This window comes from Erythrolamprus reginae, chromosome 2 (genome assembly GCF_031021105.1).
Source record: "Erythrolamprus reginae isolate rEryReg1 chromosome 2, rEryReg1.hap1, whole genome shotgun sequence".
NCBI classification, from domain to species: Eukaryota; Metazoa; Chordata; class Lepidosauria; order Squamata; family Dipsadidae; genus Erythrolamprus; species Erythrolamprus reginae.
This window is the reverse complement of record NC_091951.1, coordinates 8,864,385-8,892,084: the sequence shown is the minus strand read 5'-3', so window position 1 is coordinate 8,892,084 and position 27,700 is coordinate 8,864,385. Positions and strand designations below refer to the sequence as shown.

Below are 27,700 nucleotides of genomic sequence, written 5' to 3'. Positions count from 1 at the left end.
GGATAGGATGTGTTAAAAAGACAAGGAAGGGAGACCTGACTTGGCCAGCTATATATGATGGTGAACCCATGGCACATGTGTCACAGGTGGCACGCAGAGCCATATCTAAGGGCATGTGAGGGGTTACTCTATGTCAGCTCCAGTGAGCTTGTGCATGCTGCCCAGCTGATTTTTCAGCGTTCCAGAGGGTCCCCTTATATAGAGTGCTGGTGAGACCACATTTGGAATACAGTGATCCCTCGATTATCGCGAGGGTTACGTTCCAAGACCTCTCGCGATAATCGCGCGGTATAGTGGTGCGGAAGTAAAAACACCATCTGCGCATGCGTGCCCTTTTTTCCATGGCCGCGCATGCGCAGATGGTGGAGATGGGGAGCGACGAAAGTGCAACTAATATTAGATAAACATCTACAGTATCTAAATAAATAAAATAAACATCTCGTCCGTTCGCCCGCCCGCCCGCCCGCCTGCCGCCCGCCCGCCCGCTCGCCGCTCAGCCGTTCGCCTGCTCGCCGCTCGGCCGTTCGCCCGCTCGGCCGTTCGCCCGCTCGCCGCTCGTCCGCTCGCCGCTCGTCCGTTCGCCCGCTCGCCGCTTGTCCGTTCGCCCGCCCGCCGCTTGCCTGCCCTTCGCCCGGCCACCCGCCGCTCGCTCGCCGGTCGAGAGCAAGAGGGGGAGAGATAAAGAGAGAGAAGGAAAGAAAGAAAGAGATGAGAGAGGGAGGAAGAGAATGACAGGAAAGAAAGAGACAGAGAAGTGACTCTTGGTATGACGTCATCGGGTGGGAAAAACCGTGGTATAGCAAAAAAACCGTGGAGTATTTTTTAATTAATATTTTTTGAAAAACCGTGGTGTAGCATTTCGCGAAGATCGAGACCGCGAAAATTGAGGGATCACTGTACTGTGTTCTGTTATGGAGACCTCACCTACAAAACGATATTGACAAAATTGAACGGGTCCAAAGACGGGCTACAAGAATGGTGGAAGGTCTTAAGCATAAAACGTATTAGGAAAGACTTAATGAACTCAATCTGTATAGTCTGGAGGACAGAAGGAAAAGTGGGGACATGATCGAAACATTTAAATATGTTAAAGGGTTAAATAAGGTTCAGGAGGGAAGTGTTTTTAATAGGAAAGTGAACACAAGAACAAGGGGACACAATCTGAAGTTAGTTGGGGGAAAGATCAAAAGCAACGTAAGAAAATATTATTTCACTGAAATAGTAGGAGATGCTTGGAACAAACTTCCAGCAGACGTGGTTGGTAAATCCACAGTAACTGAATTTAAACATGCGTGGGATAAACATATATCCATTGTAAGATAAAATACAGGAAATAGTATAAGGGCAGACTAGATGGACCATGAGGTCTTTTTTTGCCGTCAGTCTTCTATGTTTCTATGTTTCTATGGCGGGTGAAGTGGAGGCTACCAGAGATGAACTTCTGGTAGGCCTGTTGGGCTGTTTTTCGCCTTCCCCGGGCTTCCTGAAACCTGGGGAGGACAAAAAACTGCCCAGCCGGAAGTTTGTACTTCCAGTAGGCCTGTTGAGCCTGGGGTTTTTTTTGCGATCCATAGGCTTTGGGGGCTTTCCTAAAGTCTGGGGAGGGCGAAAAACATATACTGTATGTATGTATGTTTGTATGTTTATTAGATTTGTATGCCGCCCCTCTCCGAAGACTCGGGGCGGCTCACAGCATAACAGTAATACAATACATTACAAATAATAAATATCCAATAATAAAAATATAAATCAATTTAAGAAAGCATTAAAATAACATAATAAAATCCCTAACTATGCAATCATACACATTCAACCTAATCTATCATACAGTAAGGCCGAAAACATAATAAAAAAGAGGAGGAAAGGTGTTAATTATCCCCAGACCTGGTGACAAAAGTGGATCTTGTTGTGAGCCGCCCCGAGTTCGCGGAGAGGGGCGGCATACAAATCTAAATAATAAATAAAATAAATAAATAAATCTTCAGTATTTTACGGCAGATGAGGAGGGTGGGGGCTGTTCGAATCTCTGGAGGGAGTTGATTCCAGAGGGCCGGGGCCGCCACAGAGAAGGCTCTTTCCCTGGGTCCCGCCAGCCAACATTGTTTGGTCGACGTGACCCAGAGAAGGCGAACTCTGTGGAACCTAATTGGCCACTGGGATTCATGTGGCAGGAGGTGGTCTCCGAGATATTCTGATCCGATGCCATGTAGGCCTTTATAGGTCATAACCAACACTTTGAATTGTGACCGGAAACTGATCGGCAGCCAGTGTAGAAGCCCGGAGGCTTCAGTGAGATCTGTGCACATGTGCAGGGGGATTGTGTATGCAGTATTATGCACACCTTTTGGGCACCTGAGCAAAATAAGGTTGGCCATTGCTGCTATAGGTAATCCTTGGCTTACAACTGTTCATTGAGTGACTAACGTTACAATGCCACTGAAAAAAGTGACTTATGATCATTTTTCTGCTGCTATAACATCATAACCTACAAATTGATTGATTGATTGATTGGATTGGATTTATATTTATGAATCCCCAGGGAGAAACTAATCTGGTTTTAGAAATGCCATTTAATCTGAAATGCCATTTAAACTTCCTCCTATCCAGGACATAGCATAGAAGTTATTATTATTATTATTATTATTATTATTATTATTATTATTATTATTAATTAGATTTGTATGCCGCCCCTCTCCATAGACTCGGGTCGGCTCACAACAGTGATAACCAACACTTTGAATTGTGACCGGAAACTGATCGGCAACCAATGCAGACTGTGGAGTGTTGGTGTGACATGGGCACACTTAGGGAAGCCCATGATTGCTCTCGCAGCTGCATTCTGCACGATCTGAAGTTTCCGAACACTTTTCAAAGGTAGCCCCATGTGGAGAGCATTACAGTAGTCGAGCCTCGAGGTGATAAGGGCATGAGTGACTGTGAGCAATGAGTCCCGGTCCAGATAGGGCCACAACTGGTGCACCAGGCGAACCTGGGCAAACGCACCCCCTCGCCACAGCTGAAAGGTGTTTCTCTAATGTGAGCTGTGGATCAAGGAGGACGCCCAAGTTGCGGACCCTCTCTGAGGGGGTCAATAATTCCCACCCCCAGGGTAATGGACGGACAGAGTGGAATTGTCCTTGGGAGGCAAAACCCACAGCCACTCCGTCTTATCCGGGTTGAGTTTGAGTCTGTTGACACCCATCCAGGCCCCAACAGCCTCCAGACACCGGCATGGGAGGATCTAAGCGGCCGGAGGAATCAATGTAAAATGCCGCTCCCATCCACCCAGAAGCCGAAAGTTCTGCCTTTTTGTTTACCAGCCTCCACGCGTTTCTTTCGGCTTCGGGCTGGACAGGAGTAGCTAAGCAGCATGGAGACGTTGCCAGCCCAGCGGCGTTTTACATTAATTCCTCTGACCGCTTAGCTCCTCCCATCCATCCAAAGCCGAAAGAAAAGATCAGAAGCTGGGAGAGTCGGGGTGTGTGGAAGAGGTCCGCGGGAGAACTGGGGGGAGCTGCGGTGCCTAGACACCCGCCTGCAGCAAAACCATCCCGCGACCACCAACTTTGCCCTTAGGGGAAAGACCCCAGCCCATGCCTGCTGCTTGCTTTCCTGGGACGACGCAAAGACCAACTTCGGGAGCTTCCTAGCCGGGTCCCTTCCACGGAGTGGTGGTTGCGGTTTCCCCCAGTTCTCCCGTGGACCTCTTCCACACACCCTCGCCGCCCCCAGCCTCTGCGCCGCCGCCCGACTGTCAACTTGTAAAGAAGTGAGAAGACAAGGAGGAGCTGGGTGCCGATGGCGGCTGAGGAAGGCGAATGCTATACAGGAGGAGGAGGAGGAAGAGGAGGGAGGTAGGGAGGAAATTCCGGAAATGACAGTCACAAGGCAGGGAAATCCCTGCTGCAGTAAGAGAGCACAAGGTAGAGCGCATGCGCAGTAGGAGAGCCCACGACCCCAGCTCGGGTTCGTAAGGTGAAAATGGTTCTTAAGACAAGGCAAACAAATCATGAACCCCGGGTTCGTATCATGAAATGTTCATAAGATGAGGGGTTCGTATCATGAGGTACCACTGTACTTTGTTTTATGTTTGGTATGAATGTGCTGCTTGGTTTAAGAAAAAAATAATAATGATAGGGTTTTATATGTTTTTTAATATTAGATTTGTTCCGCTGCTATATTGTTTTTATTACTGTTGTGAGCCGCCCCGAGTCTTCAGAGAGGGGCGGCATACAAATCTAATAAATAAATAAATAAAATAAAAAAATATGTCAAGTTTTGATTGATTTGAACATGTTCAAACATTATGATGCTTAAAAGTCACGTGTTTTCATTTTTTTTGTCCACCCCCTGTAGATTCAGTCACAGTTTTGGTCCACAGTGTTCGGAGAGGGGCAGCATACAAATCTAATAAATTTATTATTATTATTATTATTATTATTATTATTATTATTATTATTATATAATACCTTGTAAATTATCTCAAGATTCCTCTTTCCGCTATGTATTCAAAATGGACAGTGATTAATATGTGTGTATGTGTTTGTGTGTGTGTTTTTAGGCAGGTAGGTATATTGCATCTGTGTTACCGATAGGGTATGCATGGACAGATAGAAACTTTTTCTTTTGAGTGCTGGCAACAAAATTTCATTTTTAACGTAGGCCAATGTGCTCACAGGGAAAAAAAATGACAATTATTTTACTGAAAGAGTAGTAGATCTTTGGAACAAACTTCCAGCAGACGTGGTAGATAAATCCACAGTAACTGAATTTAAACATGCCTGGGATAAACATAGATCCATCCTAAGATGAAATACAGAAAATAGTATAAGGGCAGACTAGATGGACCATGAGGTCTTTTTCTGCCGTCAGACTTCTATGTTTCTATGTTTCTACAATAAACATCTCTTATTTTTTCTTGCAAGTGCTAAGGCTGAAGAGTTTCAACCCTCCGACCCTCGAGAAGATACGTGGCCATCCAGAGGCAGTGTGAACCTCGAACCTCTTTGGGGCAGACTTCAGAGATGGAAGACCAAGATTTGACTAGCCTTGAAGCTGGGAGAAGTCTCGATGTCCTGGATGTTGGAAACGGGGCGGAATTCTGGGGGAAGAAGGTGCAGAATATCCTGCGTGGGGTGCACACTTGCTGGTCGGATCAGCACAAACGGTTCAGGGAGTTTTGCTACCAAGAAGCGGAAGGTCCCCGGGAAGTCTGGAGCCGGATTCACGACCTTTGTCACAAATGGCTGAAGCCCAAAAGGCACACGAAAGCTCAGATCTTAGATCTGGTGATCCTGGAGCAGTTCCTGAAAATCTTGCCGCCAGAGATGGGGATCTGGGTTCGAGAGTGCGGACCGGAAACCAGCTCGGAAGCTGTCGCCTTGGCGGAAGGGTTCCTTCTGAGCGAGATAGAGGGAGCGCAGGTAAGTGTATTTGTCGTCATGGGCCTAAATTGTTGTCCTAATTTTGGAAAGCGATCGGAAAAGCTATCCTTTTCTGCATTGTACCCAAGAAAAATAGTCAATTCCAGTGTAGCAGAGCACTGGACAAGTGGACATTCTCTATTTGCACATTATTAAAGGGCATTCAGCGGCCGGTTAGGTCCCACAGAGTTGGCCTTCTCCAGGTCCCGTCGACTAAACAATGTCAGCTGGCGGGACCCAGGGGAAGAGCCTTCTCTGTGGCGGCCCCGTCCCCCGGAGATTAGGACTGCCCCCAACCTCCTTGCCTTTCATAAACTTCTTAAAACCCACCTCTGCCGTCAGGCATGGGGGAACTGAGATATCTCCCCTTGCTTATGTAGTTTTATGCATGTTTGTGTGTATGCTTTTTAAATAATGGGTTTTTAGACTTTTAATATTAGATTTGTTATTTTAGACTTTTTTGTTACTGTATATTGTTTTATTACTGCTGTGAGCCGCTCCGAGTCTGCGGAGAGGGGCGGCATACAAATCTAATTAATAATAATAATAATAATAATAATAATAATAATAATAATAATAATAATAATAATATTCTCTATTTGCACATTATTAAACTGGGTTTGCTTAACCACAATTTATTGAATGAAGTGCGATGTTAGTGTTCCAAATAGAATCTGAGAAATAAATCATTATTATTGTTGTTGTTGTTGCAAAACAGTGTGGTCACATGGGCAAAACAAACCAGGCCCAAAACTTATTTTACTAACATTTTGTTTCAATGGAAACAAGCAAATCCCAAAAGATGTGGAGACAGGTAGTAGAAAAGCTAAAAATTGTCCTGCAAAAGAGATAATTTTTCTTTTCCTTTTTTCTTTTTTGCAAGACATAGCCAAACTAGAATATGAACATTAAGTACGTGGTTAAAGAGATTTAAAACAGGGGTGTCACGCTCAGTTTCATTGTGGGCCACATCAGGGTTGTGTTTGACTTTGGGAGGGGGGCAGGGGTATGTAGCCAGCTCCCTGTCATTTGTGTCGGAGGCACCTGTGGTAGCCTGAGTGCTCTAGTAGCAAAAGTGAAAACTTGTGAGGGCTGTGTGTGGCCCTTGCAAGCTCCCATTTTCAGCTACGATGGTCTCCTGCAACCCTCTACAAGCCAAAAACGTAGCTCATGTGGGCAGCCATCCCAAGTTCCGTTTTCGCTGGCAGAGGCACAATGTCCAGTCAACGAAGCAGTGGAAGTGATGTGCCGGTGTCTGGACGCTGTTGGGGCCTGGATGGGTGTCAAAAGACTCAAACTCAACCCTGATAAGATGGAGTGGCTGTGGGTTTTGCCTCCCAAGGACAATTCCATCTGTCCATCCATCACCCTGGGGGGGGAATTATTGACCCCCTCAGAAAGGGTCCGCAACTTGGGCATCCTCCTCGATTCACAGCTCACATTAGAGAACCATCTTTCAGCTGTGGCGAGGGGGGCGTTTGCCCAGGTTCGCCTGGTGCACCAGTTGCGGCCCTATTTGGACCGGGAGTCACTGCTCACAGTCACTCCTGCCCTCATCACCTTGAGGCTCGACTACTGTAACGCTCTCTACATGGGGCTACCTCTGAAAAGTGTTCGGAAACTTCAGATCGTGCAGAATGCAGCTGCGAGAGCAATCATGGGCTTTCCCAGAAATGCCCATGTAACACCAACACTCCGCAGTCTGCATTGGTTGCCGATCAATTTCCGGTCACAATTCAAAGTGTTGGTCATCACCTATAAAGCCCTTCATGGCCCCGGACCAGGGTATCTACGAGACCGCCTTCTGCCGCACGAATCCCAGCGACCGGTTAGGTCCCACAGAGTGGGCCTTCTCAGGGTCCCGTCAACAAAACAATGTCGTTTGGAAGGGCCCAGGGGAAAAGCCTTCTCTGAGGGGGCCCCAACCCTCTGGAACCAACTCCCCCCGGAGATTAGAATTGCCCCCACCCTCCTCGCCTTTCGCAAGCTCCTAAAAACCCACCTCTGCCGTCAGGCATGGGGGAACTGAGATATTCTTTCCCACTAAGCCTTTACATTTTATGCATGGTATGTTTGTTTGTATGTATGTTTGGTTTTAGAATTAGGTGTTTTTTAGCTGTTTTGTATTGGATTTACATGCTGTTTTCATTCTGTTGTTAGCCGCCCCGAGTCTGTGGAGAGGGGCGGCATACAAATCCAATTAATAATAATAATAATAATAATAATAATAATAATAATAATAATAATAATAATGGGCCAGTCCTTCATTGTTCCCCGAGTGGCCCCATGGGCCGCATTCACCACACAGCCCTGGAGTTTAACACCCCTGGTTTAAAAGGTGACAGAATCATTACGATTTTGAAATCAAGTCTCCTCATCTTGAATTTTCTTTTCTTCCCTCTTGGTTCTTTGAGCAGGCTTCCAGAACGCCTATCATTTATTTATTTATTAATTTATTAATCAGATTCGTATGCCGCCCCTCTCCGCAGACTCGGGGCGGCTAACAGCAGCAATAATACAATGTAAACAAATCTAATATTTAAGTTAATTTAAAACCCCAATTTATTTATTAATTTATTAATTTATTATTTATTTATTAGATTTGTATGCCGCCCCTCTCCGAAGACTCGGGGCGGCTAACAACAATAAAGAAAACAATGTAACAAATCTAATATTAAAAAGTAATCTACAAAACCCCAATTTAAGAGACCAATCGTACAAACAAGCATACCATGTATAAATTCTATAAGCCTAGTGGGAAGGGAAATAAAATTTCAATTCCCCCATGCCTGATGACAGAGGTGGGTTTTAAGGAGCTTGCGAAAGGCAAGGAGGGTGGGGGCAACTCTGATCTCTGGGGGGAGCTGGTTCCAGAGGGTCGGGGCCGCCACAGAGAAGGCTCTTCTCCTGGGTCCCGCCAAATGACATTGTTTAGTTGACGGGACCCGGAGAAGGCCAACTCTGTGGGACTTAACCGGTTGCCGGGATTCTTGCGGCAGAAGGCGGTCCCTGAGATAGTCTGGTCCCGATGCCATGAAGGGCTTTGTAGATCATAACCAACACTTTGAATTGTGACCGGAAACTGATGGGCAACCAATGCAGACTGCGGAGTGTTGGTGTAACATGGGCATATTTAGGGAAGCCCATGATTGCTCTCGCAGCTGCATTCTGCACGATCTGAAGTTTCCAAGCACTTTTCAAAGGTAGCCCCATTTAGAAACCAGTCATACATACTAACATACCATGCATAAATTTTTTAAGCCTAGGGGGAGGGAAAGTCTCAACTCCCCCATGCCTGACGACAGAGGTGGGTTTTAAGGAGCTTTCCTGGCCACACGAAGAATTGAACCCACGTTTGCAAAAATAATTGAGTAATTTTCTTTGCATGGATTCTTCCTCCTGGTTTCAGGCGCAAGGGATGCTGGCCAGACCCGCCTCCCGAGTTTCCTGATCCGGACAATTTACCAGGCGCCACTAATCCAAGGCCACCGTTTGAGAACATTGTGAAGGATAAGGCCATATCTCTAGGTAAAGATTAGCGGATGCTGTTTCATTAAATCAATCACCTTTTCTCACCATCTAGTGTGAAAGATACTAAGCGTAAAATCTTTGTTTTACCTCCAGAAAATCAAATGGCCATTGCTGGTGGGGGAGGAACCCCTTCTCTACAGTCAGATCAGGTAAGATTTGATTTGATTTGATTTGATTTGTATGCCGCCACTCCGTAGACTTGGGGCGGCTAACAACAGCAATAAAACAGCATATAATAATAATCCAATATTAAAACAGTTAAAACCCTTATTGTAAAACCAAACAAACATACAACTATGCATAAAATTGTAAAGGCCTGGGGGGAAAGAGCATCTCAGTTCCCCCATGCCTGGCGGCAGAGGTGGGTTTTAAGAAGCTTACGAAAGGCAAGGAGGAAGTTATTAAGAAAATACAGTGATACCTCGTCTTACAAACGCTTCGTCATACAAACTTCTCGAGATACAAACCCAGGGTTTAAGATTTTTTTGCCTCTTCTTACAAACTATTTTCACCTTACAAACCTGCCGCTGCCGCTGGGATGCCCCGCCTCCAGATTTCTGTTGCCAGTGAAGCGCCCGTTTTTGCGCTGCTGGGATTCCCCTTAGGCTCCCCTCCATGGGAAACCCCACCTCAAGACTTACATGTTTTTCTGATGCTGCAGGGGAATCCCAGCAGCCCAAAAATGGGTGCTTCGCTGCCAACGGAAGTCCGGAGGTGGGGTTTCCCAGAGAGGGGAGCCTCAGTGAAATCCCTGCTGGATTCCCCTGCAGCATCGCAAAAACACAGAAGTCTGGAGGTGGGGTTTCCCATGGAGGGGAGCCTCAGGGGAATCCCCAGCAGCGCAAAAACGGGCGCTTCGGCTGGCAAAAGGGGTGAATTTTGGGCTTGCACGCATTAATCACTTTTCCATTGATTCCTATGGGAAACATTGTTTCGTCTTACGACCGTTTCACCTTAAGAACCTCGCCCTGGAACCAATTAAGTTTGTAAGACAAGGTATCTCTGTATTAGATTGCGCTGAAATGGATATGATGACAAGACGGTTAAAAGATCAGGAAGAAACAGAATTTTATGAGATATGGAACAAAGTGTATACAGTGATCCCCCTGTTATTGCGTCCCCGACCATTGCGAACAGGGTAATTCGCGATTTTTCAACCCGGGAAGTCAAAATACCATCTACGCATGCGTGCCCGGGCACGCATGCGTAGATGGCAGCGGCTTCCCTGGGTCTTCCCCCTCTTGCTGGCGTCAGCGAGGAGTTTCCCCACCGCCCACGCAAACTCCTCGCTGCCGCTCGCCCGCCCTTCGCCTGCCCACGCCGCGTTCGCTCCACCCCCTCTTGCTGTCGGGAGGCGAGAAGCCCTCCCCAGCACCCGCTCGCCCGCCCTTCGCCCTGGCGGAGAAATTCCAGCCCCCCACCTGGTCCCGCCCGATCCTCCTCCCTGAGGCAGCTCGCCCTCCCATGGCCGCTTCCTCCACCCTCTATTGCAAGCCTCTCTCCTCCCATATTCTGCCCCCCTCCCAGCTTCCAAGCCGCATTCGCCTTCCTCCGCCACCACCAGCATCCAGCTCCCGGCCAAGCAGCCAGGAAAGCCGAGCCGGGCGTGGCGGGGAACATCGGCGCGGGAGGCAGGAGACGGCCGCCGTCACCGCCATACGCGGCTCGGCTTCCCTGGCTGCTGCTCCGGTCGCCCGATCGTCTCCTGCCCTCCCGTGCCGATGTTCCCTGCCAAGCCTGGCTCGGATTCCCTGGCTGCTTGGCCGGGGGGGGGGGCTCGGCCGAAAGGAGCTGGAGACGCAGAGCTGAACACACCCCTTCATCCCCAAAGGCCGGCCTTTTTGTCTGGGAGGGAAGATGACGTGCCGGTGGCACAGGGGTGAGGGGCGGGAGGCAAATCGCTGCGTCTCCAGCCCCTTTTGGCCGAGCCCCCCCCCCCTCCGGCCAAGCAGCCAGGGAAGCCGAACTGGGCTTGGCGGGGAACATCGGCACGGGAGGCAGCTTCTGCCGGACATGGGCCAATGGGCGGGACAGAGAAGCGGGGAGAATCAGGAGGCTCCTTTGGCAGCTGGGGGCTGCCTGGCTTTGTTGTTTTGGCTGCAGCGGGTGCCAGGCAGCCTCCAGCCGCCAAAGGAACCTCCTGATTCTTCCCGCTTCTCTGTCCCGCCCATTGCCCGTGTCCGGCAGAAGCTGCTGCCTTATTGCTCTTTGCCGGCGGGATGCAAAGTGCTGGGGTGGGAGGGTGTCCTGACAGCCCCCCCACCCATATGCTTCGCCTCCCGCCGGGCAAGAGCGCTCGGGTGGCAACTTCTTCTAGATACGGGCGATGGGCGGGGACAGAGAAGCGGGGAGAATCAGGAGGTTCCTTTGGCGGCTGGAGGCTGCCTGTCACCCGCTGCAGCCAAAACAACAAAGCAGGGCAGCCCCCAGCTGCCAAAGGAGCCTCCTGATTCTCCCCGCTTCTCTGTCCCGCCCATTGGCCCGTATCTAGAAGAAGCTGCCACCCGAGCGCTCTTGCCCGGCGGGAGGTGAAGCATTGGGGTGGGGGGGCTGTCAGGACACTCCCCCACCCCAGCACTTTGCATCCCGCCGGCGAAGAGCAATCAGGTGACGGAAGGCAGCCGCTTGGGCCGAGAGGAGCCGGCCTTGATCCGCCAACGCGCGCTACGATCTTCCGGGCCAGCCAGGCTCAGCGGATCAAGGCTGGCTCCTCTCGGCCCAAGCGGCTGCCTTGATCCGCTGAGCCTGGCTCGCCCGGAAGATCGTAGCGCGCGTTGGCTGCAGCGGCGAGCGATTTCGCCGCCGGTGCAGCCAACGCGCGCTACGATCTTCCGGGCGAGCCAGGCTCAGTGACGGAAGGCAGCCGCTTGGGCCGAGAGGAGCCGGCCTTGATCCGCCAACGCGCGCTACGATCTTCCGGGCCAGCCAGGCTCAGCGGATCAAGGCCGGCTCCTCTCGGCCCAAGCGGCTGCCTTCCGTCACTGAGCCTGGCTCGCCCGGAAGATCGTAGCGCGCGTTGGAGACAGGCTTTGAGTTTTGGCTGCGGGGGCGAGGGAGTTAGGAAAGTCCTACTTCTCCCCCCGCAGCCAAAACTCAAAGCCTGTCTCCTGCTGCCCGGTTTAGCCAGGACACGAGCGGCGAAATGACTTGGAGGAATGGTTTCAGCTTCACATTCCTCCAAGTCATTTCGCCGCTCGTGTCCTGGCTAAACCGGGCAGCAGGAGACAGGCGGTGGGCTGGGAGCCGCAGGCGAAAGGAGCTCGGGCATTGTTCTCCGGACCCCCGCCCGCAGCCTGGAGAGGGAAAGGGCCGCCGCGGTGCTGAGTGGGCGGGGTCCGGAGAACAATGCCTGGCGCCGCGCTCCGATGCCCGAGCTCCTTTCGCCTGCGGCTCCCAGCAGCACTTTGAATCCAGCAGCTTCTGCTGGATACGGGTGGTGGGTGGGACGAGCAGCGCGGAAGCCAGGGGCTGTGGCAGCTCGCCCCCCCATCGCCCGTATCCAGCAGAAGCGGCGGGATTCAAAGGGATTCAAGGCTAACTTCTGCGCTTGGCTTGAGGACTCAGCTCGGAAGCTGCACGGGGTGTTTTAAAAGGTCTCCGCCGGCATGGGGGGCTTCCTACCACCTCCCGAACCCCCAACTCGGGTTTGGGGGGGTGCTAAGAAGCCCCCCATGCCGGCGGAGACCTTTTAAAACACCCGTGCAGCTTCCGAGCTGAGTCCTCAATCTTCGGCTCCTCGCTAGCGCTGCAGAAGTAAAAATACCATCTGCACATGCGCAGATGGTGTTTGTACTTCCGCAGCGCTACTTCGCGAAAACCCGCTCGTTGCGGGGGTTCCTGGAACGGAACCCTCGCAACGAGCGGGGGATCACTGTATATGGATAAACAAGAACAAATATTAAAAGTAAATAAATAAATAAATAAATAATATAATTGTATTAGCAGAGATATGATTTTAGAGTTATGTTAGAATTAGCAGGGACATGATTTAAGAGTTATGTTAGAATTAGTTTATGTATGAAGATTTATTACATAAGGCAAAACAAATTTCTTCTTTTCATTTAAAGTAATAAGTTGATTTTAAGTACTTTTTGAATGTATTCTTTTTTCTATATTGAAATTTTACTTCTAGAATAAGCGGGGAAGACACAACCCCATTTTTATGTTAAATGTATGTTTGTCAGTTTTGCCTATTTTAAGAAAATTAATAAAATATATTGGAAAAAAAATGAAAGGCAAGGAGGGTGGGGGCAATCCTAATCTCCGGGGGGAGTCGGAGCCGCTACAGAGAAGGCTCTTCCCCTGGGTCCCGCCAAGCGACATTGTTTAGTTGACGGGACCCGGAGAAGACCCACTCTGTGGGACCTAACTGGTCGCTGGGATTCGCGCGGCAGAAGGCGGTCCCTGAGATAGTCTGGTCCAGTGCCATGAAGGGCTTTATAGGTTATAACCAACACTTTGAATTGTGACCGGAAACTGATCGGCAACCAGTGCAGACTGCGGAGTGTTGGTGTAACATGGGCATATTTGGGAAAGCCCATGATTGCTCTTGCAGCTGCATTCTGCACGACCTGAAGTTTCTGAACAGAGAAGGATTATGCAAAGAAGCACAGGCATAAATGTGTCTGCAGGATGGATGGCTTTCAGCAGAATGACAGAAACAGGGCTGTCCCTTTCCAGCACAAGCTTTGTCCCTTTCTGTTCTGTCGGGCTGTCTGGTAGAATCCTCCCAAAAATTCACAGGTACAAATTTCAGACACACACACGTTTGAAAATTCAAAACAATGTTCTTTATAATGAAAATTCACTTAACCTAAGCTCTCTTTTGGTATAGCAAAGAGCACTCGTCTCCAAACAAACTGGTAATTTGTACAAGTCCCTTATCAGTCCTGTGATACTTAGCTTGCAGCTGTGAGGCAATTCACAGTCCTTCTTTCACAAAGTGAAACACACTTTGCTCTGGTTTAGTTTCAAAGCGGGGGAAGATCAGCACACAAAAAGTCAGTCAGTAAAGCAGTCACGAAACACAATGATCAGATAATCCTCCACAATGGCCAAACCCACAGGCTGCTCTTTATAGCAGCCTCACTAATTACCACAGCCCCACCCAACCACAGGTGGCCTCATTTTCTTTGATAATAATCTATCAGTTGTTGTTGCCTATGCATCGCTCTCCGCATGCGTGGCTGTATCATTAACTCTTGTTCCGAATCCAAGGATGATACAGATTAACCTCCTCCTGGGCTATCTGCCACACTCTCCTCCTCCCTGTCACTCATGTCTTCTTGGTCAGCGGAGCCTTCATCATCAGATTCCACCAGGGGCAAAACAGGCCTGCAGCATGTGGATGTCTCCTCCACACCCACAGTCCTTGGGGCAGGAGCTGGGCTACAGCTAACCACAACACTTTCGTACATAATGCATAGATTTAAAAAAAACCAGAGCTTTCAGAATAATCTGCCAAAACCTTTGACTGGATTTTGTCCTTTACAAATCTGTTGTTCCCCATCCAGAGCCCCAGAGCCTCTAAGCACTGCAAGAGGGCAGCAACAGCTGGAGGACAGAGGTCGACCCCCAGACCCCGCCTTTGTGGGGTGCCTCAGGGTTTGGTCCTCTCTCCTCTCCTATTTAACATCTACATGAAATCGCTGGGTGAGATCATCCGACAGCACAGGGCGAGGTACCAGCAATATCATGCAGAATGCAGCTGCGAGAGCAATCATGGGCTTCCCCAAATATGCCCATGTCACACCAACACTCTGCAGTCTGCATTGGTTGCCAATCAGTTTCTGGTCACAATTCAAAGTATTGGTTATGACCTATAAAGCCCTTCATGGCACTGAACCAGACTATCTCAGGGACCGCCTCCTGCTGCACGAATCCCAGTGACCAGTTAGGTCCCACAGAGTTGGGTCTTCTCCGGGTCCCGTCAACTAAACAATGTCGCTTGGCGGGACCCAGGGGAAGAGCCTTCTCTGTGGCGGCCCCGGCCCTCTGGAACCAACTCCCCCCGGAGATTAGAATTGCCCCCACCCTCCTTGCCTTTCGTAAGCTGCTTAAAACCCACCTCTGCCGCCAGGCATGGGGGAATTGAGATCCTCTTTCCCTCTAGGCCTTTACAATTCTATGCATGGTATGTATGTATGTTTGGTTTTTATATTAATGGGTTTTTAATCGTTTTTAATATTAGATTACTATTGTACACTGTTTTATTGTTGCTGTTAGCTGCCCTGAGGGGCGGCATACAAATCCAATAAATAAATAAATAAATAAATAAATAAATAAACTAAACAATGGCGCTTGGCGGGACCCAGGGGAAGAGCCTTCTCTGTGGCGGCCCCGGCCCTCTGGAACCAACTCCCCCCAGAGATTAGAATTGCCCCCACCCTCGTTGCCTTTCGTAAGCTGCTTAAAACCCACCTCTGCCTTTACAATTCTATGCATGGTATGTATGTATGTTTGGTTTTTATATTAATGGGTTTTTAATCGTTTTTAATATTAGATTACTATTGTACACTGTTTTATTGTTGCTGTTAGCTGCCCTGAGGGGCGGCATACAAATCCAATAAATAAATAAATAAATAAATAAATAAATAAATAAATAAACTAAACAATGGCGCTTGGCGGGACCCAGGGGAAGAGCCTTCTCTGTGGCGGCCCCGGCCCTCTGGAACCAACTCCCCCCAGAGATTAGAATTGCCCCCACCCTCGTTGCCTTTCGTAAGCTGCTTAAAACCCACCTCTGCCGCCAGGCATGGGGGAATTGAGATATTCTTTCCCCCGAGGCCTTTACAATTTTATGCATGGTATATGTGTATGTATGTTTGGTTTTTATAATAATGGGTTTTTAACTGTTTTTAGTATTGGATTATTATTATATGCCGTTTTATTACTGTTGTTAGCCGCCCCGAGTCTGCGGAGAGGGGCGGCATATAAATCCGATAAATAAATAAATAAGTAAGTAATTATGTATGTATGTATGTATGTATGTATGTATGTATGTATGTATGTATGTATGTACACCTGGAGACTACAGTTGGTGCAAAATGCAGCCACACGAGCAATAATGGGCTTTCCCAGGCATACACACATCTCGCCATCACTCTGTGAGCTGCATTGGTTGCCAGTTGGTCTTTGGACGCAATTTAAAGTGTTGGTTATGATCTATAAAGATTACTCTGGTCCTAAGTCACGTAGGGCTTTATAGGTAATAATCTAAAGCTCACAGCTCCCATGGCCTTGTCCACTTCAGGTCCATTGGGATCTGAGCTACTTTATCTGCGAAAAACGTATTAAAACCTCAGCTCTGCCCTGCAAGAGTTCCTACACACACACATACACACACACACACACACACTGTTCTGCCGGGCTCTCTGGTAGGAGCCTCCTGAAAATTCAAGGGTACAAATTTCAGACACAAACACGTTTGAAAATTCAAAACAATGTCCTTTATCACAAAATTCAAAAGAAACAAAGCACTCTTTTTGTATTGCAAAGAGCACTCTTCCCAAAACAACCAGGTAGTCTGTACAATTTCCCTTAAGCAGTCATTAAGTACTTAGCCAGCAGCTGTGGAGAAACTTACAAACCCGGGGTTTAAGATTTTTTTGCCTCTTCCTTCAAACTATTTTCACCTTACAAACTCACCGCCGCCACTGGGATACCCCGCCTCCGGACTTCCGTTGCCAGCCAAGCGCCCTTTTTTCCGTTGCTAGGATTCCCCTGAGGCTCCCCTCCATGGGAATCACCACCGCCGGACTTCCATGTTTTTGCGATGCTGCAGGGGAATCCCAGCAGCGCAAAAACGGGCGCTTCGCTGGCAACGGAAGTCCGGAGGTGGGGTTTCCCAGCGAGGGGAGCCTCAGCGAAATCGCAGCATCGCAGCATCGCAAAAACACGGAAGTCTGGAGGTGGGGTTTCGAGGACTTCCATGTTTTTGCAATGTTGCAATTTTGCTGAGGCTCCCCTCGCTGGAAACCCCACCTCTGGACTTCCGTTGCCAGCGAAGCACCTGTTTTTCCGCTGATGGGATTCCCCTGCAACATCACAAAAACACGGAAGTCCATGCAGGATTGGTGGTGGTGGGGAGGTTGTCAATACATCACTTTCAGCACTGGCTGCTCCCACCAGCCAGCGCCCTTGGCTCTGTTCCATCACAAGATCCAGTCCTAAGCATTCTAGCTGTTTTCATGAGTCACCCTCAGCGTTGGTCCCCTCTCACCGACCGATATTCACGGTTCCGTGCTGGAAAGCCTTTGCTTGGTGTGCCCTGCTCACCCCGGAGGACTCGGCTTTCTCCCTCCAATGCCAGCCACTCACAATAATTCCTTCGACCCTTCTGCTCAGTATGGGCTGCTCCCACCAGCCAATGCCCTCAACCCCGTCTGGCAAATCCGGGTGCCGCTCTCCTTTGCTTCGACATCGGATATATTTTAGTCCTATCACCTTCTCTCTGTTAAGAAGTTGAAGGCAACTGAGAAAATATCGGCTTGTAGAATAACATGTTTTCGTCTTCTTTTAGGACTCAGGGCCTACTAACAAAGTGGCTACAGAGCAAAGGACTTCATTAGACCCAAACCAGATGGACACAATGGAAGATAATTATGGGGCGGCGCCGTCTCTGGGTAAGTTTTCATCTTGGTTGCTGTAATCAGAAATGACTGCCATCCATTGGTGCCCTGTGGGTGAGTCTAAGAGAACAGTAGTAGCTCATCCATGTACATTATGTCAGAGCACGGAAACATAGAAACATAGAAGTCTGACGGCATAAAAAGACCTCATGGTCCATCTAGTCTGCCCTTATACTATTTTCTGTATTTTATCTTAGGATGGATATATGTTTATCCCAGGCATGTTTAAATTCAGTTACTGTGGATTTATTTACCACGTCTGCTGGAAGTTTGTTCCAAGGATCTACTACTCTTTCAGTAAAATAATATTTTCTCATGTTGCTTTTGATCTTTCCCCCAACTAACTTCAGATTGTGTCCCCTTGTTCTTGTGTTCACTTTCCTATTAAAAACACTTCCCTCCTGGACCTTATTTAACCCTTTAATATATTTAATGTTTCGATCATGTCCCCCCTTTTCCTTCTGTCCTCCAGACTACAGATTGAGTTCATTAAGTCTTTCCTGATACGTTTTATGCTTAAGACCTTCCACCATTCTTGTAGCCCGTCTTTGGACCCGTTCAATTTTGTCAATATCTTTTTGTAGGCGAGGTCTCCAGAACTGAACACAGTATTCCAAATGTGGTCTCACCAGCACTCTATATAGCAGGATCATAATCTCCCTCTTCCTGCTTGTTATACCTCTAGCTATGCAGCCAAGCATCCTACTTGCTTTCCCTACCGCCTGACTGCACTGCTCACCCATTTTGAGACTGTCAGAAATCACTACCCCTAAATCCTTTTCTTCTGAAGTTTTTGCTAACCCCCGAACTGCCAATACAATACTCAGATTGAGGATTCCTTTTCCCCAAGTGCATTATTTTACATTTGGAAACATTAAACTACAGTTTCCATTGCTTTGACCACTTATCTAGTAAAGCTAAATCATTTGTCGTATTACAGACGCCTCCAGGAATATCAACCCTATTGCACACTTTAGAGTCATGGGCAAATAGTCAAACCTTCCCTACCAAACCTTCCCCTATGCAGGGCCGCCGATAGGGCGGTACTACTGGGAGTTGCGTCACGGGCCCCGCCAAATTGAACAATGAGGGGGGCCCGGTTTTGCCCGCCGGCCTCCTGGCGCCTACCCCCCCCCCCAGTTCCTGGAGTCTGGCCCCCCCCTCCCCAGTCCCGATGCTCACTCTCTCTTTTCCTCTGGGTCGGAGAATCACCAGACAGCTCTCGTCATCAGCAGTTTCCTCCTGGAAGAAAGGGGCGGGGTGGTCGCCAGGGTCCTTTGAAAGGAGGAGGGGGAGACAGAGGAGGGGAAGGAGGCTGTTGGAGCGTCGCCTCTCTCTCTCTCTCTCGGCAGAAAAGCGCCCGGTCGCTCAGGAGAGAGCGGGTTCCCGGGGAATCGGATCGGTTACAGCTGGGAAATGCGACCCCGCTTTTCCCGGGGAGGAAGAGGAGGCGGCAGGGAAGGGGAATCCGGCGCTTCCGGAGGCTGGCGGGACAGTCCGGTGGCCTTGCGTAGGAGGAGGAGGTCGGGAACAGCGCTGCGGAGCTGGACGAAGCCCCGAGCAGGAGGAGGAGCAAGAAAACTGGGGTTGGAGGAGGGGGAGATCCCTGAACGGTTCCTAGACGGGTTGCCCCTCCGGAGATGGCGGGCTGGCTGCTGCGGGAGGGTCAGGCGGAGAGCTGCTCCCGGGTGGTGGCTGCCCTACGGCCCTCTCCTTGGGCCCAGGAACGAACGGGGGCAGATGAGGGGGATAGCTCCTCCCGGGAGGATCTCCTCGTGGCCTCCTTTCCTTTCACTAATTGTCCCCCTCAAACGTAGGTGATTAGCAACAAAAGAGCAATAAATTGTCCCCATCAAACACAAGTGATTAGCAATAAGAAAACTTTGGTTTCTCCCCTCCCCTTTCAGGCCCAGGGGTCTCTTTCTCCCCACCCCTCTTTGGACACACTTGAATGCAAGTTAAGTTAAGACCCATCTTTGTCGCCAGGCATGGGGTAACTGAGATACCCTGAGGACATATAATTTTATGAATGGTATTGAATGTATGGAATGGTTCTTAATGATGGGGTTTTTAAATGTTTTGTTTCTTTTTAAACATTGGATTTGTATATTGTTGTGATTGTTGTGAGCCGCTCCGAGTCTCCAGAGAGGGGCAGAATACAAATCTAATAAATAATAATAATAATAATAATAATAATAATAATAATAATAATAATTATTATTACAGTCTCAAAATGGGTGAGCAGTGTGGTCGGGCAGTAGGAAAAGCAAGTAGAATGCTTGGCTGCATAGCTAGAGGTATAACAAGCAGGAAGAGGGAGATTGTGATCCCCTTATATAGAGCGCTGGTGAGACCACATTTGGAATACTGAGTTCAGTTCTGGAGACCTCACCTACAATAAGATATTGACAAAATTGAACGGGTCCAAAGACGAGCTACAAGAATGGTGGAAGGTCTTAAGCATAAAATGTATCAGTGAAGACTTCATGAACTCAATCTGTAGAGTCTGGAGGACAGAAGGAAAAGGGGGGGACATGATCGAAACATTTAAATATGTTAAAGGGTTAAATAAGGTTCAGGAGGGAAGTGTTTTTAATAGGAAAGTGAACACAAGAACAAGGGGACACAATCTGAAATTAGTTGGGGGAAAGATCAAAAGCAGTAGGAGAAAATATTATTTTACTGAAAGAGTAGTAGATCCTTGGAACAAATTTCCAGCAGACATGGTTGGTAAATCCACAGTAACTGAATTTAAACATGCCTGGGATAAACATATATCCATCCTAAGATAAAATACAGGAAATAGTATAAGGGCAAACTAGATGGATCATGAGATCTTTTTCTGCCATCAGTCTTCTATGTTTCTATGAATTTCTTTTAATAAAAAAGAAGGGATTTATTTATTTATTTATTATTTATTTATTTCTATGCCGCCCAGTCCCAAGTTTTTCCTTATTTCCAGATTGCATTTCTTCTTGGTGAGGTTCCGCCTATTGCTTCTTGTACTACCTTCAGGTGGCATGGAGAATAAATAGATGCCATCTGCTCTGTGGCAGCCCTTTAAGGATTGGGAAACTACTATTATATTCCCCCTCAGTTTTCTATTTATTGAGCTAAACATACTCATTCTCTTAGCCCTTGTTCATATGATTTAGCCTCTAGGCCAGGGGTGTCAAACTCAATTTCATTGAGGGCCACATCATGGCTGTGTTTGACCTCAGAGGGCCGGGGGAGGGCTTGCCCAGGGTGTGTGGCCATGGTGGGCATGGCACGGGATTTGGGGGGCAGTAGTTTTAAAATGGCCGGGGGGGGGCAGACACTTAGGCTGTATGGGGCCCCAAAATTCCTGATGGTGGCCCTGCCCCTATGTCACTCACAAACATATTAAAAAGAATAGGACCCAGAACAGAAAGCAGCAAGAATAGAAAACCAGTCACACGCATGAAAGTGGACTGGATGACTTTGAGCCAGTCATTCTCTTTCGGCCCGACTGATCTCACAGGGTGGTTGTTATGGGGAAAGGAGGAGAAATAATGACTGCCTTGGAGGGCCTTTCTGTTTCTCTCTCACACACAAACACACACAAAGAGGTTTGCAGGAGTTCTTTGCCCTCCTGGCAGCGCTGCCCTTGGCCACCCTGTCTGTTATTATTATTATTATTTATTGGATTTGTATGCTGCCCCTCTCCGCAGACTTGGGGCGGCTAACAACAATGATAAAAAACAACATGTAACAATCCAATTTATAAAACAACTAAAAATCCTTACTATAAAAACCAAACATACACACAAACATACCAGGCATAACTTGTAATGGCCTAGGGGAAGGAATATCCTAACTCCCCCATGCCTGGCGACAAAGGTGGGTCTTGAGTAATTTGCGAAAGACAAGGAGGGTGGGGGCCGTTCTAATCTCTGGGGGGAGTTGATTCCAGAGGGCCGGGGCTACAACACTCCGTGGCCTGCACTGGCTGCTGATCGGTTTCCAGTCACAATTCAAAGTGTTGGTAATGACCTTTAAAGCCCTTCATGACATTAGACCTGAATAACTCCGCACAAATCCCAGTGGCCAATAAGGTCCCACAGAGTTGGCCTTCTCTGGGTCCCATCGACCAAACAATGTCGTTTGGCAGGCCCCAGGGGAAGAGCCTTCTCTGTGGCGGCCCCGGCCCTCTGGAATCAACTCCTCCCGGAGATTAGAACGGCCCCCACCCTCCTTGTCTTTCGCAAGTTACTCAAGACCAACCTATATCGCCAGGCATGGGGGAATTAAGACATCTCCCCCAGGCTTTCTTATATTTTATGTTTGGTATGTATGTGTTGTATGGTTTTTAAATTGTTGGGGTTTTTTAATGTAATTTTATTATTAGATTTATTCCATTGTTATACTGTTTTTATTGTTGTTGTGAGCCGCCCCGAGTCTTTGGAGTCTTTGGAGAGGGGCAGCATACAAATCTAATAAATTGAATTGAATTGAAATACTTGCCATTCGTATTTTAACTGTAAGCAATGGGCCAAGTTTAAAGCCATAATGGTTTGACACCATAAAATGCTTCTGAAGTAATTTGTTGTTGTTGTTGTTTTCTTTTCTTTTCTTGGCACGTTGTTTCAGAGCTCCAAACTAAATTCACGTCATGGCGAGAAGCAACTGAGGATCCATCTGTCAAGGATTCGCAAGGAGAAAGACCAGCATGTAAGCATTCAGTCATGGGTTCACACATTGCACTAAACCATGATTTGCTTAGCTATGTTTGCTGAATAAATTATAATGAGCTGGATTCACAAAGCACATTATAGTAGTACCCCTAGATATGAGCATAATTTGTTCCATAAGGGAGCTTGTATCTCGAGGCAACTCGTATCTGGAACAAGTTGTTTTTCCCCTCTGAGATAACCAAAAGCAAGGATTCTTGCGCCACCTAGTGGACGCTCGGCTCGTATCCCGAATTTGAGCTCTGGAATAGAACAGAAATGTCTCTCCCCTCGTGGCTCGTATCTTGAAATACTTGCCTGTAGAGCAGCTTGTATCTAGAGGTACTACTGTATACCCAAACTAAACAAACTAACTTTTGGTTTTTTTGTTGTATCATCTCAGTGGTTGTGCCAAGTCACTTTGCATTTATTTTGTGATGATTTAAACCAGTGTTTTTCAACCAGTGTGCCGGAAAGGTGTGCCTTGAGACATGGTCAGGTGTGCTGTGGGGAAATTAAACACGGGTCCCCAAACTATACCCCATGTGCCAGATATGGCTCGTCGAGGCCATTTATCCAGCCCGCTGCCAGCCGCCTCCATCTGAACATAAACATTCCCCTCACAATCCCTCCAACTATCAGCAACAGGAAGAGTGAAGGCACAGGGAGCGCTCACTGACCAATCACCTTCTAGGATTCATCCCGACCACTAGCAATGAACCAATAGCAGGCCACCTCTCATCCACACCCAGGAAGTTCCCCGCTCGGTCTACCGTGCACTTGTCATTGTGTGGCCGCTGCAAGTAGTTGAAGCTGCTACTCCTCCCCTTGGTCCCGAGTTTGAGTGTCATTTTGGTTGGTGGTGTGCCCCAGGATTTTGTAAATGTAAAAAATGTGCCGCAGCTCAAAAAAGGTTGATTTAAACAATAAGCCAGTTATAAATGTGAAGGCATAAATCATGGTTTACAAGCCATACTGTCTGCAAAAACATAAAACTATGTCACAATGTGGTTAAATATCATTTTGGTTGAAGGTATTGTCCAGGCAACATCTCTTCTTTGAACCTAAGAGTTCTTCCAGGATTTTAGGGTAGTTTTCTCTGATTACATTCTTATTGATTTATTCAGATGGTGGAAAAAGCAGTAAGCAGGAGAAACCGATGTCTGAAGAAAAACAGAAATGGGGAGAGAGAGCTGTCCCTTTTGAAGAGGCTGACTTCTCTCACATTCCAAAATTAGAAGATTGTAACAAAGAAATGAAAAACACAAGCCACAGTAGAGGAAAAACACCGAAATCCCTTGAGTTTGGAAGTGGCTTAAGTGAGGGGGTCAGCCTTCCTAAACCACAGAGAGCACATTCAGGAGATAAAACCTATAAATGCTTAGAATGCGGAAAGAATTTCACAAACCTTAAGTCACATCAAAGGATACACACAAGCGAGAAGCCATACAAATGTTCGGTGTGTGGAAAAAATTTCCGCTACAACATGAACCTGAAATCACACCAGCGAATTCACACGGGGGAGAAACCGTACAGTTGTGCCGAATGCGGGAAGGGTTTCACTCACAGCATAAACCTGAAGACACATCAGAGAACCCACACGAGGGAGAAACCCTTTAAGTGTTTGGAGTGTGGGAAGCATTTCACTTACAGCATGAATCTGAAGACCCATCAAAAAATTCACACGGGAGAGAAACCCTTTCAGTGTTTGGAGTGTGGGAAGCATTTTACTTACAGCATGAACCTGAAAGTGCATCAAAAAATCCACATGGGAGGGAAACCGTATAAATGTTCCAAGTGTGCAGAACAATTCAGTAATAGTTCAGACCTTAAACTGCATCAGAAAGTTCATACAGGGGAAGATCTTTCCAATGCTCCCAAGGAACAAGTTTAAAGTCAACGCGCAACCTGCAAGATTGTGCAGAAAGGATATTGTTGGATGCAGGATCCTGATTTTCACATCTTCTATCCAGGGGTGCGGATGGGGATAAAAAAAATCAAGATGGGGGACTATGGCCATGTGATTGAATCCCTATCCCTTTTAACATGTGCTGAACAGGAATTGCATGAAAAAAATCCAGGGGTTAGATCACATGGCCACGATTACCATCTACCTCCTATATTTCTTTTTGCTTGCCTCAAAATACAGTAATACCTCGTCTTACAAACCTAATTGGTTCCAGGGGGAGGTTCGTAAGATGAAAGGTTCGTAAGACGAAACATTGTTTCCCATAGGAAACAATGTAAAATCAATTAATCTGTGCAACAACAAAAAAAAACCACCCGCAAAAGAACGCTGCCGCCCGGCTGTCACCTTTTAAAACAGCCTGGGGGCTTCTCAGCGGTCTCTCGAACACCGAACCCGAACTTACGGGTTCAGCATTTGGGAGGCCGCTGAGGAGCCCCCCCGGCTGTTTTAAAAGGTGACAGCCGGGTGGCGGGGCTTCTCGGCGGCCTCCCAACGCCGAACCCAGAAGTTCGGGTTTGGCGTTCGGGTTCAGGAGGCTGCTGGGAAGCCCCCCGGCTGTTTTAAAAGGTGACAGCCAGGCTGAGCGGCTTCCCAGCGGCCTCCTGAACCCGAAGTTTTGCCGAACTTCCTGGTTCGGGGTTCGGGAGGCTGCTGGGAAGCCCCGCAGCCCGGCTGTCACCTTTTAAAACAGCTCGGGGGCTTCCCAGCAGCCTCCCGAATGCCGAACCCAGAAGTTCGGGTTTGGCGTTTGTAAGACGAAAAAAGTTCGTAAGAAGAGGCAAAAATTTTCTGAACCCCGGGTTCGTATCTCGGATTGTTCGTAAGATGAGGGGTTCGTATCTTGAGGTACCACTGTACAGTGTTCCCTCGATTTTTGCGGGTTCAAACTTTGCAAAGTCTATACCACGGTTTTGCAAAAATATTAATTAAAAAAACCTTCGCAGGTTTTTTTCCTATACCACGGTTTTTCCCGCCCGATGACATCATATGTCATCGCCAAACTTTCATCCGCCTTTAAGAAATATTTTTTTTAATAAACTTTAATAAATAAACATGGTGAGTAATAATCTAAATGGTTGCTAAGGGAATGGGAAATTGTAATTTAGGGGTTTAAAGTGTTAAGGGAAGGCTTGTGATACTGTTCATAGCCAAAAATAGAGTATTTACTTCCGCATCTCTACTTCGCGGAAATTCGACTTTTGCGGGCGGTCTCGGAAATCGAGGGAACACTGTACAAGATGAACTAAGCCTTGTAAAAGTGTTTAGTGTTTGAGATGAATTTCACTGATAAGTCTTAAAAGGCTGAATTTCAGCAGAGGACAAACTGCATGTTTTATGCACTGAAGTATCCCGGCTTAAAATTGCATCAAGCAATTCACGGAAGTGAGAAGCGATGCACATAGTCCCATATCACAAACAACCTTCAGTCCTAGCAAAAGTCTTGCATCACCATCAGGGAATGTAGATAGGGGAGAATCGTACTAAATTGTAGAGTAGATAGAGAAGAATTTTATGAAATGTAATATAGTCTGAAAGGCAGGAAAATTTCCAGTGATCGCATAATGCTTTTTAAGAGATTCCATGAATTCACTAAAAAGAGATGTAAATAATCAAGGATCAATTTTTATCTGGACAATCAGAATTCAGTATGATAGGCCAAGATTTCTTTGCTCCAAATGTGTAGAAGATTCCTTCCAGTACACATATTTGTGTTTTTAATTCAGTACCTAACTTGTGACCTCAAATTAACTTTGGCAAAAAATCCCAACAACCCATCATTATAGTTAATACTAATACAGTAATACCTCGTCTTACGAACCTAATTGGTTCCAGGGGGAGGTTCGTAGGACGAAAAGTTCGTAAGACGAAACATTATTTCCAATAGGAAACAATGTAAAATCAATTAATCCATGCAACCAAAAAAAAAAAAACGCAAAAAAAACGCCGCCGCCCGGCTGTCACCTTTTGAAACAGCCGGGGGTGCTTCCCAGCGTCCTCTTGAACCCGAACGCCAAACCTGAACTTCCGGTTTCGGCATTCGGGAGGCCGCTGAGAAGCCCCCCGGCTGTTTTAAAAGGTGACAGCCGGGCGGCGGGGCTTCCCAGCGGCCTCCCGAACGGAAGTTCGGGTTTGGCGTTTGGGTTCGGGAGGCCGCTGGAAAGCCCCCCGGCTGTTTTAAAAGGTGACAGCCAGGCGGCGGGGTTCCCAGTGGCCTCCCGAACCCGAACTTTTGCCGAACTTCCGGGTTCGGCGTTCGGGAGGCCGCTGGGAAGCCCCGCCGCCCGGCTGTCACCTTTTAAAACAGCCGGGGGGCTTCTCGGTGGCGGCGGGTTCGTAAGAAGAAAAAAGTTCGTAAGAGGCAAAAATTTTCTGAACCCCGGGTTCGTATCTCGGGTTGTTTGTATGGCGAGGAGTTTGTATCATGAGATACCACTGTAGTTGATTTATTGGGTAGTGGCATTTTTAAAAAAATATCTCCATAGTGTCATTTTACAGCAGTGGTCCCAAAACTTTCTGTCTTGGCCCAGCATAGAAATGCAGGATGGTTCTAGTTACAGGCGCACACACAATTCCATTTGTGCAAGTGGAACTTCACAGTCAAGCAAAAGTGCCCACCACTCATGAAAGGAGAGCTATACATGTGAGTGCAAGCCCTTGCCACTTATATGAATGAAGCCCCATAAGCATCTCACCTGCCGCTTGTGCAGCCTGGTTCTAAACCTGGCCCGGGGGTTGGAGATCCATGCTATAAATATTCATTTTTTAATAAATCACAGAGTTGTGCTGCCTGCTTATTTTTGTCCATGACTTGCTTTTAATTGAAGGTTCCCAAAGCTCTTGGAACAGAAATGTGGAAGTATTTTAAAAACAAAACAAAACTGAATTTTACTTGTGGAGCAAATTTTTCATATGCATATAAACTTTTGTAAATTTTACTACTATGGTGGGAAAAAACTGGGGATAGTGTACATAATTTAAATGCTGTGGAAGATGGGAGAGTTGATCAAGAAAAAAATAAATTTGTTGAACTGCAATGCTTTTATTTTTTCTGTTGCAATGACTGAGGCAAATTAATTTATTTTTATTTATTGGATTTGTATGCCGCCCCTCTCCGCAGACTTGGGGCGGCTAACAACAATGATAAAAACAGCATGTAGAAATCCAATTAATAAAACAACTAAGAACCCTTATAATAAAACCAAACATACACACAAACATACCATGCATAACTTGTAATGGCCTAGGGGGAAGGAATATCTTAACTCCCCCATGCCTGGCGGCATAAGTGAGTCTTGAGTAGTTTACGAAAGACAGGGAGGGTGGGGGCAGTTCTTATCTCCGGGGGAGTTGGTTCCAGAGGGCCGGGGCCGCCACAGAGAAGGCTCTTCCCCTGGGGCCCGCCAAACGATATTGTTTAGTCGATGGGACCTGGAGAAGGCGAACTCTGTGGGACCT

The 27,700-nt window shown here is 47.5% G+C and overlaps 1 protein-coding gene across 1 annotated transcript in view; it reads left to right on the top strand.

The window, feature by feature from the left end:
* Positions 1-26,268, top strand: part of LOC139159671 (zinc finger and SCAN domain-containing protein 31-like) — a 35,518-nt gene extending 9,250 nt beyond the window's left edge. The window contains 7 exon segments of the mRNA XM_070736993.1: positions 4,926-5,423; positions 8,833-8,862; positions 8,864-8,951; positions 9,048-9,103; positions 17,476-17,578; positions 22,196-22,276; positions 23,403-26,268. Coding sequence (XP_070593094.1) covers positions 5,025-5,423; positions 8,833-8,862; positions 8,864-8,951; positions 9,048-9,103; positions 17,476-17,578; positions 22,196-22,276; positions 23,403-24,169 — 1,524 coding nt within the window. The 5' untranslated portion in view covers positions 4,926-5,024 and the 3' untranslated portion in view covers positions 24,170-26,268.
* The last annotated feature ends 1,432 nt before the right edge of the window (positions 26,269-27,700 follow it).